At 40.9% G+C, this 18,946-nt stretch overlaps 1 protein-coding gene across 2 annotated transcripts in view; it reads left to right on the top strand.

Annotated features, from left to right (window-relative positions):
- Nucleotides 1-18,626, top strand: part of DIP2B (DIP2 acetate--CoA ligase B (putative)) — a 217,009-nt gene extending 198,383 nt beyond the window's left edge. Inside the window, exons 29-39 of one of the 2 annotated variants that reach the window (XR_015714063.1) lie at nt 674-783; nt 1,273-1,403; nt 2,994-3,162; nt 3,985-4,155; nt 5,192-5,253; nt 6,171-6,228; nt 8,477-8,551; nt 9,781-9,958; nt 12,649-12,772; nt 14,546-15,018; nt 15,806-18,626. Coding sequence is in view for 1 of the 2 variants with exons in the window: in XM_087814671.1 (XP_087670797.1) it covers nt 674-783; nt 1,273-1,403; nt 2,994-3,162; nt 3,985-4,155; nt 5,192-5,253; nt 6,171-6,228; nt 8,477-8,551; nt 9,781-9,958; nt 12,649-12,772; nt 14,546-14,798 (1,331 nt within the window). In the remaining variant the exon portion in view is untranslated. The other variant, XM_087814671.1, reaches the window with a different exon arrangement.
- Nucleotides 18,627-18,946: the final 320 nt, after the last annotated feature.

Genomic DNA, 18,946 nt, shown 5'->3' with positions numbered 1-18,946 from the left:
AGTCAGTTGTTTTCAAATTGCTTTGTGTGAATTAACTTCCCAACAATTCTGTGAGGGTAGATAGTATTACCATTTTAGAGCTTAGGTAACAGACACAAAGAGGCTAAATAACTTTAAGGTCACATCACTGAAAAATGGCAGAGCTGGGATTTGAACACCCGCAGTCTGCTTCCTTAGTTTTCAACTACTATGTTATATGCCCGGCCGGGCGTGGCTCAGCAGTTGAGCATCGACCTGGGATCCAGGCGATCGGGGTTCAATTCTTGGTCAGGGCACATGCCCAGGTTGCGGGCTCGATCAATGACTCTCTCATCATTGATGTTTCTATCTCTCTCTCTCCCTCTCGTTTCCTCTCTCTGAAATCCATAAAGATATATAAAAAAAGAAAAGAAATTATCAACTACTATGTTATAATTCCCCTCACTAAACCTTCTAGTAAATACATTTGCCTGATACAGTTTTGCTTATTTATATTGCCTAGCAGTGTCCTTAACTCCAGCCTACGGCTAAGAGTGACTCACATAAGCTGCTTGGTTAAATACGAGAAGCCTAAGCTTTAGCAAATCCTGAAGCTAAATTTGGCCATAGCAAGGCCACAGAAAACCAATTCAAGAGCAATGATTTCATGTTCCAACATATGTGATTGACATCAGATTTTTTCTTTTCCTTGCAGATGATTTACCCAGGAAGAGGTTGCCTCAGCTGTATAAACCACCCACTCCTGAGATGTTGGCCTATCTTGATTTTAGCGTCTCTACAACGGGCATGCTTACAGGAGTGAAGGTAGAGTAGTCTGGATATATTCACTCACTCACTGGATGCTGGTAAAATGCCAGGCCTGCAAAAATAGAGATGACCACTACCCCAGGGACTTCGATGTAGAGGCCAGCTGGTTGTACCAGAGACCAGGAGGCGGGGGATCAAGGGTCCCAGCTATATTTAAATAAAAGCATCGGCTCTTCCGGAATAAGTTATCCCAAGGAATTTGTGCTATGCCATGACTCGACCTAGCATAGAAGCTAATAGATAATGAGAGTTACAGTTAAAGATGGATGAAATCACAGGTTCATATTTCATAAAACCTCAGTATTGACTAACGAACAAAAATTTGTTACCTTAAGTTAGACTTAGATTAAGCTTTTAGAACCAGTGAAAAATACACATCATTTTAAGGAGTTTGGGGGACTCGAAGTGCCTCAAAACTATTGTTGGAGCTGTTTTTCTACCTGTGGGATGCCTGTTCCATCCTGTTCCATGTTCCTTACTTTCCAGATGTCCCACTCTGCAGTCAATGCTCTCTGTAGAGCCATCAAGCTCCAGTGTGAGTTGTATTCTTCTCGGCAGATCGCCATCTGCCTCGACCCTTACTGTGGACTTGGCTTTGCACTCTGGTGTCTCTGCAGGTAGGAATGGAAAAGCAAAGAAACAATTTGCAGGCATGTCTGTGGGGGCTGTAATCATCTCATCCTTCCCTTTGCTCCCTTAATTTGGTAAAGTTTCAATGAAATGTTGATTTTTCCAGAATTTCTGCACCTAATGTATCTCTGATGTTGGTTTAGTTTTTGTGTTCCCTTTCTTCCTTTTCTGTAGTTTTATGCTTCATATAAAAGATCAGTGATCTTATTACCTGCTCTCTGCTCCATCCTGTAATCCTCATTTTAGAAGTAGAGCCAAGTAGAAGGATGATACTTGGGTGAAATATGTCATGCTTTGTCAGCCAGAACGCACCCCCTAGTACTGGCAGGAAGGAATATAATGAGGTGGGACAATAGCATGTGGCTGTAACATAGCACGTCCGTACTGGCCAGATTGTTTCTTATGGAATAGTATATTGCCACTCCTTCTACTCTCCACCCAGGGACCCTTAGCTCACGCCTACATGTTCACCTTCTGGACAGACATTTCCATGAGTCCTTCACACACGCTCTTCCCCTTCTGTGTCTCCATCTCAGGATGGGATCATTCACCTCAGGACCCAAATTATCTTCAACTTCTCTGTCTTTATGTCTCACATCCAGTTAAATGTTACGTCTTTTGGCTCAGTTGTTCCTAAACCTGTCTATACATAGGAGTCACCTAGGCGTCTAAAAAAAATCATTAATGGGCCTTCTCCAGACTTACTTAGATCTCCAAAGGTGGAGACCACAATTCCAATATTTTTTAAATACAGGATTCTTGGGCTCCTGGTGATTCTGAAGTTGAGGATTCGTGACTGCAGATTATACATATGATATGTGACTCTGCCATTCCTTCCCCTTTATCCCGTTGCACTGTTGGGGGTCAAGCCCTCGTCATCTGTCACCTGGACTATTGCAGTCTCTGCTAACTGTCTCTCAGCCTTCAGTGTCTCATGTCTCCAACCCCTCCTCCGTGTTGCTAGTTTTGCCCCATCATAAAGCTGCAGTGACTGCCTGCTGGGTAAAGTCTTAAGTCCTTCATATGATAGTTAAGCCCTTTCACAGCTTGATCCCAGCTCTTCTGGCTTCACTTCTCACCACTCCCCCATGCATCCTGTGCTCTTGTATTTCACACTGGGATACTATTTCTGTCAACCTTAAACACACCATGTAATTTTATACCTCTTTGCATTTGCATATGCTGTTCCTCTACCTGGAATACTCCATCACCATCCTCACTTCCTCCAGCCACTGTCAAGTTCCTGCTTGTTTTCCAAGCCCCAGCGCAGTTGTCACCTACACCTTGAAACACCCCAGCCCTAGCTTTCCCAGTTTGAATGACTTGTTCTTTAATCTATGATCCTGATGTCCTTTATTCACATCTCAGGTACTATATGTACCACAGTCTGCTTCATTTTATAGTTACTGTGTCTTGTGAGTTGCATATGAACGAGGCTGATTCTTAGACCTTGATGTCTAATATGGCCCTATGCTGTCCTTCGTGCTCAGTAAGCATTTGTTGAATTGATGCTGTTCTAAAACATCAGGATATCTAGGATGATTTGATGATGTCAGTTCTTGCCTTTCTTTATGCAGTGTCTATTCAGGTCACCAGTCCATCTTAATTCCTCCTATGGAGTTAGAAAACAACCTTTTCCTCTGGCTTTCCACCGTCAACCAGTACAAAATAAGGGATACGTTCTGCTCCTATTCAGTGATGGAGCTGTGCACCAAAGGGCTTGGGAACCAAGTGGAGGTGCTAAAGGTAAGAAACAGTTGCAATAAGTAGCCAGTCCTGAGAGGTTTTAAAGAAATGGGCCAGGTATAATACTGAGTAGGGGTTGACAGACATATCTGCATGGTTTTTTTCTAGGCAGGCAATCAGGTGTTTTGTAAACCTCAGGAAGTTTATCTCTTCTACTTTCTAATTTAATTCACTCTTTCAAAGTTTAATGTGAGTCTTAATTTGTGGAGAAGGTGAAACTGGTTGGGAAGCTGAAGGGAAGTGACAATGTAAAGATGAAAGGGAGCTGTTACCTGCAGTAGGATTTTTCCCACTAGAATTTGTAACCTCAGAATATTAGAGATTGGGGACTACCCCAGAGACAGAAGGGTAGCTCATTCATGTGTGTATCCAGCGATCATGTGTTTGACTAGCATATGGGAGAGTCAGAAAACACCGGATTCTATTTAATAGAGAAATGTGACCTTAAGAAGGAAAAAAGAGACAAGAGATTTGATCTCCAGGGTACTAGGTTTCTGTCCTCGTAGTCCTATCTCTCCAATTTGAAGTAGGGAGAAATATAAGGTATAGAAATGGGGTTGGATAAAAATGGATTGCTGGGGATCCTAAGATTTTTAGATGAAAGCAAAAAGAAATAAGAGAATGAGCACATTTAGCAGCAGGTAATGACTTTAGCGGAATGCCTTGGCATTTTCTGAGAACTTTTGTCTTTTCTCTGGGTGTCTGAGATGAGAATACACAGTTCCTTGGCTTTTCCTAACCAAAGAGATAGAGCAATGGCCTTAACTATTCAGTTCTTTTGTGATCCTGCTAACTTCAGCTCACATGCATGGTGTCTTACAGACCAGAGGAATCAACCTCTCCTGCATCCGGACGTGTGTGGTAGTGGCCGAGGAGCGGCCCCGTATTGCCCTCCAACAGTCCTTCTCCAAGCTCTTTAAAGACATCGGCTTGTCCCCTCGGGCTGTCAGCACCACTTTTGGATCAAGAGTCAATGTAGCAATATGTTTACAGGTGACTATTACGAAATTTTGCTTGGGAACAAATGGAAGGGGAATGTGTGGTGCTCTGGAGCAGAGAACTCGAAAACAGACTGCCTGGCGTGAGCCCCAGTTCCACTTACTTGCTATGGGACCATGGGATTTTTATTTGGACTTTGCCATGCCTCATTTTGCTCATCTGTAAGATGAAGAGAATAATATTGTCTTCATAGAGTTGTTCTATAGAACCAGGGAGCTAATAAGTGCTGCATGCTTGGAGCTTTTTCTGGCATTTGAGCACCCATGTAAATATTTACTCTTAGTAGTAGTTTTATGGTCCACAACAATGACCGAACATTTCTGAGTCCTGTCTGAATTTTATTTCTTCTGTTTTTCTGTCTCCTCCATATTTTAAAACTTTTTTTGCAAAGGAAGTACAAATTAGCCTGTATTTTTTTCTCCAGACAGATGGCAACTTTGACATGTTATTCCTGGTGGGTAAATAACAGAAAAGAACTGAGTCTGATTTTACATAGCTTGGAGACGAATGAGGAAAATATGGGCATGGACAAGAGTGAGAGTATGAGAAGGTGTACATGGGTGGATACTTGCAGGTCTTCTGTGACCATGGTCAAAGACTTTTAAGTAGCATCATGATGCTTTAACTGTGGAGTCCAATTGTGGGCCCCTTGTTGTCAGCTTGGGCCAGTGTTGATTTTTAAAACTCATGGATGCTGACCTTTCTCGTCCATGCTTTGAGTCCAGGGATGAGGACTGTCCTCAGCCTGGTAACCTTTTAGTGCTTCTCTAGCCTCTGTAAGAAGGGCCCTGGCCCACTCTCCTGAGGGAGGAAAAGAGAGAAACAGGATAAGGCCAGGCCATGAGTCTCTTATAGGTATTGACTGTATGTACCCTGGCTCATCTGGTTGAAGAGAGGATGAGCTTTCAAAATAGTTTGCATTTTTTATGTATATGGCTAACTTATCTATTTCTTTATTTAAAAATATGAAATATGGAAATATAGACATTTAAATTTTAAATAAACAATGTATTGATTTATTTTTCTTTAGGGAACCTCAGGGCCTGATCCAACTACTGTCTATGTAGATCTGAAATCATTAAGGCATGACAGGTACAGTAGATTTATCTTGCTCATTCCCTAGTAGAGTTCCGAAACATGAAAAGCTCTGAGCTTCCAAAAAACCAGCCCTCTTCCTCACCCTGTTGTTTATATCTTCCAGGAGTGATGGAAAGAGGGAGAGAATTTGTTTTCATTATTAATACCTGATAATATTTACATTTATAAGAAGAAAGCTTTAATTCTCACAGTTGTTGCACTGTTCTTTAATATTAAGATGTAATACTTAGTTCCTGCCTGTGTAAAAGTATTTTGATATAAATTAAACCAAAATGGATGGACACTTTCCTCAGAAAGTTTAAAAATAAAAGATGGGACAAAAAATAATAACAATAAAAAATGAGACAGACAAGATAAATGAGGCAGAGTAGGGCTATTGAAACAACACTGTATCTGAACTCCAGGAGTAAAAGCCTTCCTCCTTATCAGCTTACAAGGGAATTTTAGCAGTGTCCCAAGGTGAGCACCTGGCCCAAAGGCTCTGTGACTCTTTCCCAGGTCCCACTGACGTCAGCTGTGTTCAGTGGTGTGCCCCAGCATTGACCCGGCCTGCACAGGTAGCGATCTCCCAAGTGCAGTGGTTCTCAGCCTGGGGAGATTTTGCCCTCAGAGGACATTTGACAATGTCTGGAAACGTTTTTTGGTTATCACAAGAAGCAGGTTGCTACTGACATCTAGTGGGCCTGGGATGTTGCTAAACATCCTGCAATGCACAGGATAGCCCTTCACAAAAAAATTATAACAAAACATTATCGGACCCAAAATGTCAGTAATGCTAAGTTTGAGAACCTGCTCTAGCATAAGAAAGGGAGACAAATTAGATGTCTTGGGAAGGCACTGTGTAGCTGTAGTACACATGGCGCAATCATCTTTTAAAAGGCTTATATATAGTAAATGTTGTTCTTCTGCAGGGTTCGTCTTGTGGAACGGGGTGCCCCCCAGAGTTTGCTCCTTTCAGAGTCTGGAAAGGTAATTTGTTTTGTTAATCATTGGAAAGGTGGTCTGTGTGGAGAAGTGGTTTATTTTAAAGAAACCTGAAAGCATATCATATATTAGTCCCCAGGGCAAGACTTAATTGAAATCTGGAGATAATTCAGCAATTTCAACTGAGCCAGTACTTTCACATAAGAAGAATACTCGATTTGAACTTTCTTAATTTTCATACATTTTTAAAAATCTTACTAACATGTTATTCTTATTTGCCAAACCAGCAATATTTAATGTTCATTATAATCAAGGTGGAGAGATGAACAACACTTAAAAAGGAGCCAATTCTATCTTTATAAATGTTACAAGGAGAGAAATAGGACAGCAGGTAGGGGAAGGGTGTGGTTTAAGATCAAAGAAGACATACACATGTTCATAGTTCAAAAGGAAATCCAAATAGGGAAGAGATTAAAAATATTCCAGTGATTATCTATGGGGATAAGATTTCTTAGATTAGAATGAGGCTTTAAAATGTTCAAGGAGCCTGGCCAGGCATGGCTCAGCGGTTGGGCATCGATCTGGGATCCAGGAGATCGCGGTTCGATTCCTGGTCAGGGCACATGCCTGGGTTGTGTGCTTGGTCCTCAGCAGGGGGCGTGCAGGAGGCAGCTGATCAATGACTCTCTCATTACTGATGTTTCTATCTCTCTCTCTCCTTCTCCCTTCCTCTCCCTGAAATCAATAAAAATATATATTTTTTAAAATTGTTCAAGGAGAGATTTAATTGTTGTCTTAGTTCATTTGGGCTGCTGTAACAGAATACCAGAGCAGGTTGGCTTATAAACAACAGAAACATTTCTCACAGTTGTGGAGTCTGGGACATCCAAGATCAAGGCACTAGCAGATTCTGGTGAGGGATTTCTGGTTCATAGGTGGCCATCTTGTCACTGTGTCCTCACATGACAGAAGAGGCGAGGGAAATCTCTGGGTCTCTTTTGTAAGTGCACTAATCCCCTTCATGAGGGCTCTGCCCTCCTGACTTAGTCATCTCTCAATCTCCTGATACCATCACATTGGGGATTAGGTTTTCCAGTCCTCATTGGGAACCTTTAATCTGTAGCAGTTCTGTTTTTTTTATAGTTTCATTATTTTAATTGAATTTATTAGGGTGGCATTGGTTAATAAAATTATGTAGGTTTCAGATATACAATTCTACAGTACAGCATCTGGTATATGGTATTGTGTGTTTCCCACCCGAAGCAGTCTGTAGCGGTTTTGAACCATTGACTGAGGATGATAGAACATCAGCATAAGCTTTTAAGTTTCTTATCCCTTTGAAGAGATTGTGATGATGCCTCAGAGTCCCTTCTAGTAATTCCGAAAGGCAGAGGAGAAAATCAGGAAGAAAAGAGGGACCCTGCCTAACCAACCAGTGGTAGATCAACCCCATGGGAAGCTTATTCCAGTGTCACTTTCCTGTTTAAAGTGTTTGAAGTGGACTTGGGTTTGATCTTATCATCTTGTCAGATCTTCATCTGCCTCAGCTAGCAGTTGGTTACCTCAGGGGTACCTTGGCGGCTGTATTGTAGTGCCTGGCCCAAACTAGCGGGAATGGTCTTTTCGCTTCCTTCCTTGAGGTTTTAGATGTATGAGCCCGGATAATCATTGTAGGGTTTCTCAAGTTACGGCATACTCTAGAAATCCAAGATGAAAAGGGAGGTTTAAGAGACAGAATACAGATAACCAGAGAGACCCTGAGCCATTCTCTCAGCCAGCACCTGTTTCTTCCTTTTCCCTCCTGAGGGAGATCCTGGGCACTTGAGTGCCTTTCTATTCTCCTGCAAAACTGCCACCTTCCTCTGTTACTCTCCAGGTCTCTCTGACTCTAGTACTCACTATATTCTGGAGTGGAGTCTCTCAGGCAGTCCCCCTCTGCAGCCCTTCCTGCTTTAAGGGGTTTTAGTGCCATCACTCCAGTGAACAAGATAGATTGTGAAAAAGGGCAGTTACATGATTAACTTAGTCTACAAATTCTTAACTGTTATCATTCTGATCTGTAGTTTCTCATCCCTTTGAAGGAAGGTAGACTGGTTGCTTCCCTGGTTTATTTTTGAGGATGAATCTTCAAAAATTCTGGTCTCCACTGAAGATGATCGTGTGGCGCTGTCTCAGTTAGCTCCTGCCTTTGTGCACTCCTTGCCTCATTAGACAGACGGGAGAGCAGGTAACTGCATTTCCTAGAGGTCATTAGATTTAATTGTGTCTTTGTGTATTTCCCTTTAAATCTTAGATTTTACCTGGAGTGAAAGTGGTTATTGTTAATCCCGAGACCAAAGGGCCTGTTGGAGACTCTCACCTTGGAGAGGTATGCATTGTTTTTACCTTTACTCTGAAAAGTCAGCAGAGAAAAACTTCAGGGTTCATGTTCCAGAAGTCAGAGAAACTATGGATTTAGCTTTTCCCCCACTGTGAATTTTTATCTTTAAAAGAGTTTTAATCTTTCTTTGTAAAGCTTAAAGACTGAAATGGGCAGAAGGGGAAGACTGAGACCAGGATGGAGAGAAGATTTAGGCACCCAAACTAGAACTAGTTCCAGATTTGTCCACTGACATTCCCTCAATTGAAAAGGAAAGTGGGCAAATCCTACCTCTTCCCACCTATTTAAGAAACCACAAATATTAAATTCATGCAAGTTTGATATTCTATCCCAAAATGTATTTAATTTTTGTATTAGTATTAAAATGTTTTTAAAGTCTGAATTTTCTTCCCCCAAATCTTTGAGGGACACTGATGTTTTATCTCATAGTTTACTGGGAGGAGTGTTGTAGGTATAAGGAGCCAGATGACCTGGACTCTGCCACTTACCAGCTTCTCAATATTGGGCAAGTTACTTAACCTCTCTGGGCCTCAGTTTCCTCACCCGTCAATAATAATTGTACCTACCTAGTAGAATTGTGTGACAATTAAATGCATTAATACCTGTATCTATAATGCACATAGAACAATGCCTGTTAACGTAATGGTTAGTGTTACTAACTAACCATTGTTAGCTATTACATTGTTTACATGATAAATTCAAATACCCTGTGTTGTTTCCTTGAGGGCTCTATACCTTAGTTTCAGAAGCACAGAAATGATCCCCTGAAGCCTTTGTGAGACTCTGGAAGAGGCTGAGAACTGAGCCAGGCGGGCAGTGTAGTGTTGTGGTCAAGAGCATGGCCTCTGCCACACAGGCTTGGGTGTGAATCTCCTAGTTACTACACGTTAGGCGAGTTACTTAACTCCTTGTCTTTTCATTTGTGAAATGGGACTAACGATAGTGTAAACTATATTGTCATGTCATATGTATCAGGAATGAATGAGATAAAGCGTATAAATAAAGTACTTACCTCACTGTTCAGCACCTAGTAAACACTTGAAATGTCAGCTCCCTTTAATGTTGCAGTTGTGTTGTTGCTGTTAATACAAAAATGAGATTAAAAAACTAAAGTCATCTGTGCCAAGAGAATTGAATTGATACACAATATGTGTTCTTTTTCCCCCCTCCACAATATATGTTCTTGGTGAAATGTGACCAATGTCCTTTTCTTATAGATTTGGGTAAATAGTCCCCATACGGCCAGTGGCTATTACACCATCTACGATAGTGAGACTCTTCAAGCTGATCATTTCAACACTCGCCTCAGCTTTGGGGATGCTGCCCAGACACTTTGGGCTCGGACAGGATACCTTGGTTTTGTCCGCCGAACTGAGCTCACAGCAGCCACTGGAGGTATCTTCCCCACCAACTCTTCCCCTTCGTCCTGCTTTGCATTTCAGCCAGGAGCCCTGGCTGGCCCTTGGCCTGCCTTTGTATTGTGGTTTGTATACTTAATTATTCCCTCCTATGACTCTGAATTCTCAATATTCATATAAAGTAAGACTTTGCCCCTGAAAAGCACCTAGGAGGTGAACACCCCTGAACTGTCGGTCAGCATAGCCGCAGCCATGGCGATGTGCCTGATGAGGAGTGAATGGCAGGACACGGACCCTCAACCCTCAACCCCCGATCAAGCCCTGGGACAGGTGTTTCATCTTTTAGCCCTTCTACTCTCACATACCATTGTGGAAGCAAGAGGAACAGCTCTGATCTGTAACGGGGAGTCAATGCAGAGGAGCTGTCTGCTGTAGTGCTCCACTATCCCTTTAGTGTCGCATGTTGGACTGAAGACTGCTTGGCAAGGCTCTGGTATAAGCAGTCCCCCCAGTCATCCTCTGCCCAGTTGATTGTCATGGCTTTGCTGCTGTCTGCCTTCAACCTGTCTTCCTGGTGGCATGAATAGCCATTTTTTGTTGTTATTGTTAATCCTCACCCGAGGATACTTTTTTTCATTGATTTTTATAGAGAGTAGGAGGAGGGAGGGAGGGAGAGAGAGAGAGAGAGAAACATTGATGTGAAGGAGACACATTGATTGGTTGCCTCCCACACACGCCCTTACTGGGGCCAGGGATTGAATCTGCAAATCAAGTACATGCCCTTGACTGGGAATCGTACCTGTGACCTTTCAGTGCACAGGCTGACGCTCTAACTACTGAGCCACACCAGCCAGGGCATGAATAGACATTTTAAAATACCCAACTCTAAATATATCATGGACTTCAGGAACTGATACAAATATCTCACTGAACTTTGAAGGCCTGAATTGAGCCACATCATTTATCCTTAGCCCCTTGCATCTGTTCATCCCAACCAGTATCCATAGTATCTCCATGTTTCATGAGGAGGCAGAAACATACTGGAGAAGAGAGAGGCAAGAGGCATCCCTTGCCAGGTGCCCTGGTTTTGAAGCCTGCCTCTGCCCTTTGCTGTGTGACTTTGAGCCATCACTTAACCTCTTGGTTTCCTACCTGGAAAATAGGAGTTATAATGTTTCCTGCCTTGCAGGACTTATGTGAGATTAAATGACAGGATGCATTTAGGTGCCTAGAGCAGTGCCTGGCACACAGAAAACACTCGCCAGTCATTAACTACTGTGTTTCTGTTATTGTTTTGTTATTACAGTCTTTGTGAGCTACCTTTTCTTGTCCGATGGGAACTCTGCTGGAGCTCCTCATCCTTCTCTCCAACAGCGTTTAGTACTTTGTTTTGCTGAATTTTTCAGAAATCTACCTTTTCCTGAGAATATTGCATTCAGTAGATCTAGCAAAATCATTTTTCTTCTTAAAAATTTGCTGTCTATATAGACATAAACCATGTAGCCTTGTATGTATAGTGTGTGCATAAAATCTTAAAAAAATAAAAAGAATGAAATTTCTGCCATCTCTTAGCCAGATTACAACCCTATTAATAGTCAGAACTAGTCTCTCCACATTCTCTAGTTCTACTACTTATATCTGGATTCCTTGAAGATGTCTAGACACAATGACACGTGTTCATTTCTTTTCCATCTCAATCCTCACTCTCTTCCCTTCCTACTTACCAATTCCTACTTACCCTTAACAGCTCAACCTGGCTTCAGCTTTTCTAGGCCTCTCTTGAACCTCTGAGCAGTTTGGGAGTGTCCTCTGTTCCCCTAATGCCTTGTGCACACTCCCATCACTGGGCCTACTGTGTTACAATGGAGTGCCCATTTGTGTGTCTGTTTCCCCCAGTACAGTAAGTATCCAGAGCAGGAATGTGTCTTGTCACCTTTGTCTCCCCTACACTTGGCACAATTCCTGGTATAGAGTAGTAGTAGTAATAATAATAGCTAATTTTTTAGCACTTACAATATACCAGGCATCATATAAACTACCTTACATGGATTATCTCATTTAATCCTCGTAACAGCCATGTTTTGTTTTGTTTTTATAATCCTCACCCAAGGATATGTTTTCATTGATTTGATTTGATTTTTTAAAATATGTTTTTATTGAGTTTTTTAGGGAGAGAGAGAAACATCAATCTGCTGCCTCCTGCACGCCCCCTACTGGGGATCAAGTGGGCAACCCAGGCATGTGCCCTGACCAGTAATCAAACCCACAACCTTTTGGTGCATGAGACTAAGCTCAACCAACTGAGCCATACCGGCCAGAGCATATTTTCATTGATTTTAGAGGGAAAAGATGGGGGGTGGGGAGAGAAATAGCCATATGAGAAAAACATCAATCAGTTGCTTCCCTTACATACCCTGACCAGGAATCAAACCTGAGACCCTGGGAATGTGCCCTGATTGGGAATCAAATCCATGCCCCTTTGTTGCACGGGACAGCACTCAAACCAGCTGAGCCACACAGGGCAGGGCACAGCCATGTTTTTATCTTGTCTCACAGAGGGGGCATCAGGACTCAGAGACTTGAGTAATTTGCCCAAAGTTACACGACTAGTGAGTGATAGAGCCGGATGACATGGAAGACAGTCTGAACCCTGTGCTTTTAACTCCAATATTGTATTGTACTCAAAATGTGCCTGATGAACCAAATTTCTCTTTTTCTTTATGTCAGAGCGTCATGATGCGTTATATGTAGTGGGAGCTCTGGATGAAACGCTGGAGCTGAGAGGATTACGATACCACCCAATTGATATTGAGACCTCAGTGTCTCGAATCCACAGGAGCATTGCTGAATGGTAAGTGTCCCCCCAACTCCCAACCCCCCACCCAGAATAAGCTGTCCACCTCAGCTATAGTATCAAGTAAAACTGATCTAAGTAGTCAGCTGTCTGCACCAAATACCACCTAGAGACAGAACTCAGGGGGCCTAAGAGAGTAAACAGACTGATTGTGCCATTTGCTGTGGCAGATGAGGCCAAGGAGACCCGAGACAGGGTCTTAGGAATCATTGCAGAGCTGAGCCCTCTTTAATGATAAATTCTTACCATTGGAAGGGATCTAACCTTTCATCTGCCTCTAGAAAGCCAGTGTAGAATGGTGGACAGAACCATGACTTTAAGGTCAAAAGACCCACCTTAAGGGCCTTGTTCTCCCACTTAGGCTGCTTCCCTCATCTGTAAAATACTCTGTCACTTCCTGATTATTGGGAGGATCCAATGAGAATGTGCTTGTAAATTGTTAAATGGTAAGCAGATGAAAAGGATTGTTACTTATCTCTGACCTAATTTCCCTCTCAGTGTAGGAAATCCACCTACGTTATCCCTGATAAGGGATCATCCAACTTCACATTGACTTAAAACTCCTTAAAATTAAAAACTTGCAGTTTTTTCATATTGGCATTTATTCTGGATTCAATACAGTCTCCATCCAATTCTTTTCTACATATTTTTCATTGTGTCCTTACTTGTTTTTTGGTTTTTGGTTTTTCCCCTTGCTCATGCTTTTTTCCTGGTGGTTCATGCTTTCCAGATGCTTCTTTGTCTAAAAATGTTCTCACTTTGGTCAGTCTCTGCTCAGACCTGAACTATTTCCATGAAGTACAAGAAAATGCAGAGAAGTTGGGTGCCATGGTTAATCCTCTGATTTTAGACATTCGACATAAAAATTTTGTTTAAATTGATTTAGAGAGAGAGCGAGAGAGAAACATAAATCTGTTTTTCCACTTATTTATGCATTCATTGGTTGCTTGTTGTATGTGCCCTGACCGGGGATTGAACCCACAACCTTGACATATCAGGATCATGTTCTAACCAACTGAGCCTGCCCAGCCTGGCTGACATTCGACTTTTAATGCAATGAAATATTGTATACATTTTTCTTTAATGATTGGATTCTGTTAAAGCAGTTTAACACTGCATATCACAGGTCAGGTCATACCCTCTAACCCAGCATTCCCACTTAATGTAAGGTAATTTACTGCCTTATGTCACTTCTGTGGCATAATAAGAGAGAAACTTGTGTGGGGCACTAAGCTCATATGAGGCCAGGTTGACTCCCTTCTTGTTGGGTATAAGAATATTATCTTTGTCAAAGTTCTTATGTTGCAAATAACAGAAACTCTTTTCAAAACAAACTTAAGCAAAGGAGTTAATAGAAAGAATACCTGGCTGTCTCAGAGTTTCCTAAGAGTTTCTAACTAACTCTGGTTCTCAAGAAAGGCAGAGACAAGGCCCTCAGGAACCACTGTCCTCTTACTTGCTAGAGCCATGTGGGCACCCACTCATTCTTTTTCTTCTCCCTGAAGAGCCATTCTCTGGATTCTCTGCACACCTGGCTACCCCAGAACTTCCAAGTCCACATGTCCTCAGTTCAGGTGACAAGCTAACAACTTTCAGTCCCACTTCCATAGCTAATCAGCTATGATTGTAGGGGCAAGAGTATATATTACAGACGTGGCTGCTAAGAGAGAAGGCAGTTCTCAGGGAAATGGGGATAAGTCTTGGGTAGATACTTTAAAAGATGGCTGATAAATGTAATGACGTGTTAACTGAATGTCATTGAAATTTCAGTGCCGTGTTCACGTGGACCAACTTGCTTGTGGTGGTTGTGGAACTCTGTGGCTCTGAACAGGAAGCCCTAGATCTGGTTCCTTTAGTGACAAATGTGGTCCTGGAGGAGCATTACCTCATCGTTGGCGTTGTGGTTGTGGTGGACCCAGGTGTTATCCCCATCAACTCCAGAGGAGAGAAGCAAAGGATGCACCTCCGCGACAGCTTCCTGGCTGACCAATTAGACCCCATCTATGTGGCTTATAACATGTAACCAGCCTTGTGGATTTATAGGGGGCCATCCTGAAAAACCACAAGGACCAAAGACCAGTGACTTAGAAGCAAGCTTTCAAATGATGTGAAATAAGCTGAGATGGCTACATTATATCCTTCATCTCATCTGGTGGGATTCTGCAATCACAGGACACACAGAAAAGGAGAATTCTATGGTGGCTAATGAAAAAAATGTTAACAGTCATGAGCTTTGACATAGCGTAAGCAGCACGTTACTAAAGCAATTACATGCATGTTGCATATTTTTCATCTGTTGTATATACTTGTATTTTTATCTAAAGCCATTTTAGAATTTTGTAAGGGAGTTTAATGAATTCACATAAGGGAGGTAGTCTGAGTTACCCATTTCCCCACTCTGTACTGTATTTTGCCTTTTACCATAGCTAGACATTCTGCGGGTTTTGTTAACATGGAACTACTCATCTTACTTTCAGTCTAGTCATAAGCAAATTGGATAACTCACTGAATATGAAAATTACTGTATATGTAATTCTTGACTACAAAACATTTTGACCATTGTTTTAAACATGTAAATAAGAATACACTTAATTTAGCTTAAAAAATGAAGAATTGGCTTGTATAGTTATAACAACCAAAGTAGAAACATTTCTACTTTGAGAGAATTTCAGATATTCTCTTAATGCGATGTAGTTGACTAGGTAACTAAAATATGCAAATTGTTTGCAGGTTTCACTGCACATTGTACTGTGTCTCTATTGGCTGGTGTATTTTATAAACTAAAGCTGCCTATGTTTGTTTTCAAAGCTTGCATTCCCAGAATCAGCTTAAGCTTTTAAGAATTCAACCTGTGTCTACAAGCTGAAAAATATCAGTTTAAAAATCAAAATGTTATTAAAAAGCTCAGATTCATTAGATCCCACCCTATTCTAAGGACCCACAATAACTCACTCTGGCCCCCAGTGTTGAAACTGTCTTTCAAAAATTAAGAGTGACTCCATAAGAATTTAGAATTTCCTCTTTTTCCAGGTCCAGTGTAAACTGTGTCTACAGTTTATACGTATAGCTTCTCTTTTCTGAAAACTGAAGAGTGTCCTCTGTTCTTCCAGTTCATGAGGGCCAGGATTTTAAGAACAAGAATGATAGGCTGGGAAGGCAGTGGGATCAACGTCACGTGAAACTGTAAGGCCACATAACTGTACATCTCAAAACTGACCAATCTGAGTTGCCAAAATAGCCAGGCTTATACTGAAATAGGGGAAGTCTGATGTATGCAAGAAACTCTTTTGAAATAACTGTGGTGCCCAGGCCAAGCAGACTGAACTTGGGACTGAGTTTGGCCTCCAGCTCGGTTTCCTTTCTTTGGTCTGATACTTCATGTATTTGAATATAGTTGAATTTCTTTATTTTTTTCTTACAGAAATATTTTTAAAAATTAAAATAATCAAAAGTGAACAGAGTTAACATGTTAAATCAGAATGGTTCTCTTTGACCCACTCTGGTCTATTGTGTAAATATTTATTTAGACTATTTTAATAATACATATTATTTACCCCACTGTAACATCATGTAAACTAAATATGTTTTTAAACAATTTTTAAGACTTGTAATTACCCTGAAAATAAGGTTTGTAATGCAAAGATCAGACCCTTCGCTGTGGCAGCATTCTTGGGGGCTGCCCTTACACAGTCTGTGACTCAAAGACACTTTATGACTCCCTGTTACATAATCCTCTTTTCCTCCCAACTCATTCTCTACAGAGGGCAGACCTCAAGACATTTTCCAGTTCCAGATCTCTTTTTCAATATTTTGAGTGAAATTAATTTACAGGTAATGGGAGAGGTTCTAGGATGTGCAGGAAAAAAAAAAGCACTTACATTGGGGCAAGAAATCCCAGCGACTAGCAACAGTTTGTTTTGCAGAGAAAACAGCTTGATTATTTGGAAAATAATTTTCTTAAAATATTTCTTACTGATTCACTAAACAAAAACAAGGTATCCTGAGGAGTAAATAGTTTTATCTCCATAATCCTTAAGTTCTAAGAAAAAAAAAATAGAGCCTGTTCCATGGGTTGCTCTGATCATTCTTTACTACACAAGTTAGGGTGTCTGGTAGAAGTATCATGTGAGCCACATCTGTCATTTTAAATTTTCTAGTAACATTTTAAAAAGTAAAAAAGAAACAGGCGAAATTGTCTTAATATATTTTATTTAACCCAATATATAAAAATATTAGCATTTCAGTGTGGAATCAATATAAAAAAATGATGAGATAGCTTACTTTTTGTCTCCTATTAAGTCTTTGAAATCCAGTATGTACTAAGCACATCTCTGTTCAGACTAGCCGTATTTCAAGTTTTCAGTAGCAACATGTGGCTAATGGCTATGATATTGGACAGTGCAGATTTATATTCATTCCTTAAAGTAAGAATCCATTAATCTCTAAGTGTGGCCATTTCCCAGTTACTTAGGGGCTGATTATCTGGTTTATAGTTCCTCAGGCTTCTTTATCTTTAGTTTTTTCTTTCTGCCTTATGGCTGCTTTATTGATCTTTCGTGTATCCCCTAAAGGCAGAATATGCTTGTGGAGGAAGGAAAGCTGAGATGTGTCTTTGGGAGCTTCATCAGTAGCTCTGGTAAAGTACCTCGGGAAGGGAAAGAGAGTCCAGTCATTAGCTTAGAGGTGTTTGTGCCTAGTCTGTTGCAGACTTGGATAAGAAAACTTATTCTTGATGACACATGCTCTTGCTCTTTCCACATTAAGTAGAACCTTTGTGGTAAAACTGACTCTTAAGACAGGCCCAGAAGGCCATTATTGATAGAAAGAGCCTTGCCAAACCTCTGGAACACATTCTGTCTGGGTTTTTATGCCTGTGAAAAAGAAAACTAAATTATTAGCAAGTGCCCATCACCACCATGTTTCAGTTAAGAGAAATCTGTTCATCTGAAAGTTTTTGACCCTCTTTCTGCCTCTCAGCAGAAGTAACCGAGGTAGACCAGGAAAGAAGCTACCTCAGGAAAAATCCTAGGCCCTAGGGGTTCTTAGAGCTGTACACATGCCATCTCCTGCATCAGTGAGACCCTGGGAAAGACCAGCATGCTGATGGGCATCAATGAATCCAGTCTTCACTTCCTGCCTCATAAAGGGCCCCAGTTACCCCAGTACCAAGTCCTTTCCTTATGAAGCTGTGCTGCCTCAGGCTGTTAGGGACCATTGCCTATTTATAGGTCTGTGAGTATGTCTCCTTAGTCCCTGGGCAATGCTTGCTTAATGCTTTTGTTGAATCAACAAAGGGCCTGAGGCCTTAGGTTTTTTATTAAGGTCTCTGCCCCAGGCATGGTGCTCAATATCTTGGCCAAATAAATTACTTTCTTGAATATCCAGGAATCTTTTAGACTAAAGCAATGAGGAGTTACCACCTCACCCTCAAACTCCAACATAATCTATGCCTTAGTGTTGTTTTTGTTGTCTGCTTTGATGTAAAAGCAAGAGTATTTGGAGCAAGAAGCTGCAGTACTCCAAATACACAATAGGCCTTTTCATTATTATTCATACATTTCTGGTTTAGGTATATGTAGATGGCCATGCTATCTGTCCAGAGGAAGAGACTGTAAAGATATAAGAATAATTTTTTAGTCCTAAATGCTGTTTTGTTTACTTTCTGTCAAGATATTTACCAGTGTCAAATTCAAACTATAATACTGTGTAATTATGTATAAAGTTTTTTTATTTATTTGAAATTAGACTAGATATACATTTTTAAATTTAACATCTGGCTGGACAGTGTTCTATTAACTCATTGAATGTGTTTCCTTTGTCTTGTGTTAATAAATATTGATGCCTGATTGTGTTTAATGCTTCACACATTGGGAGAGTTGATAAATTGTAATTTATAAGTTTTAAATCTAACTTCAGGTTGTAATACCCAGAGGTAGAGTGGTCTAAGAAAATGAACACAGAGATCATAGCACATCAGTGCTATAAAAGGAGGCCAGATCAAGAAACAGTAGAGTCATTTTGAAAACTAAGCCTTTTGTCTGTAACAATTATAGCTTAGTTTTCCTCCTACTTACGTGGCATTTGCTAGTTTTAAACTTATGATTGTCAATTTTAATATTTTTCTAATGTGTAATTGGATTGGATTTCATCTTTCCCTAAAGTAATACTTAA

This window comes from Miniopterus natalensis, chromosome 2 (genome assembly GCF_054644295.1).
Source record: "Miniopterus natalensis isolate mMinNat1 chromosome 2, mMinNat1.hap1, whole genome shotgun sequence".
Taxonomy (NCBI): domain Eukaryota; kingdom Metazoa; phylum Chordata; class Mammalia; order Chiroptera; family Miniopteridae; genus Miniopterus; species Miniopterus natalensis.
The sequence above is the reverse complement of the archived record's forward strand: the minus strand, read 5'-3'. Positions and strand labels throughout refer to the sequence as shown.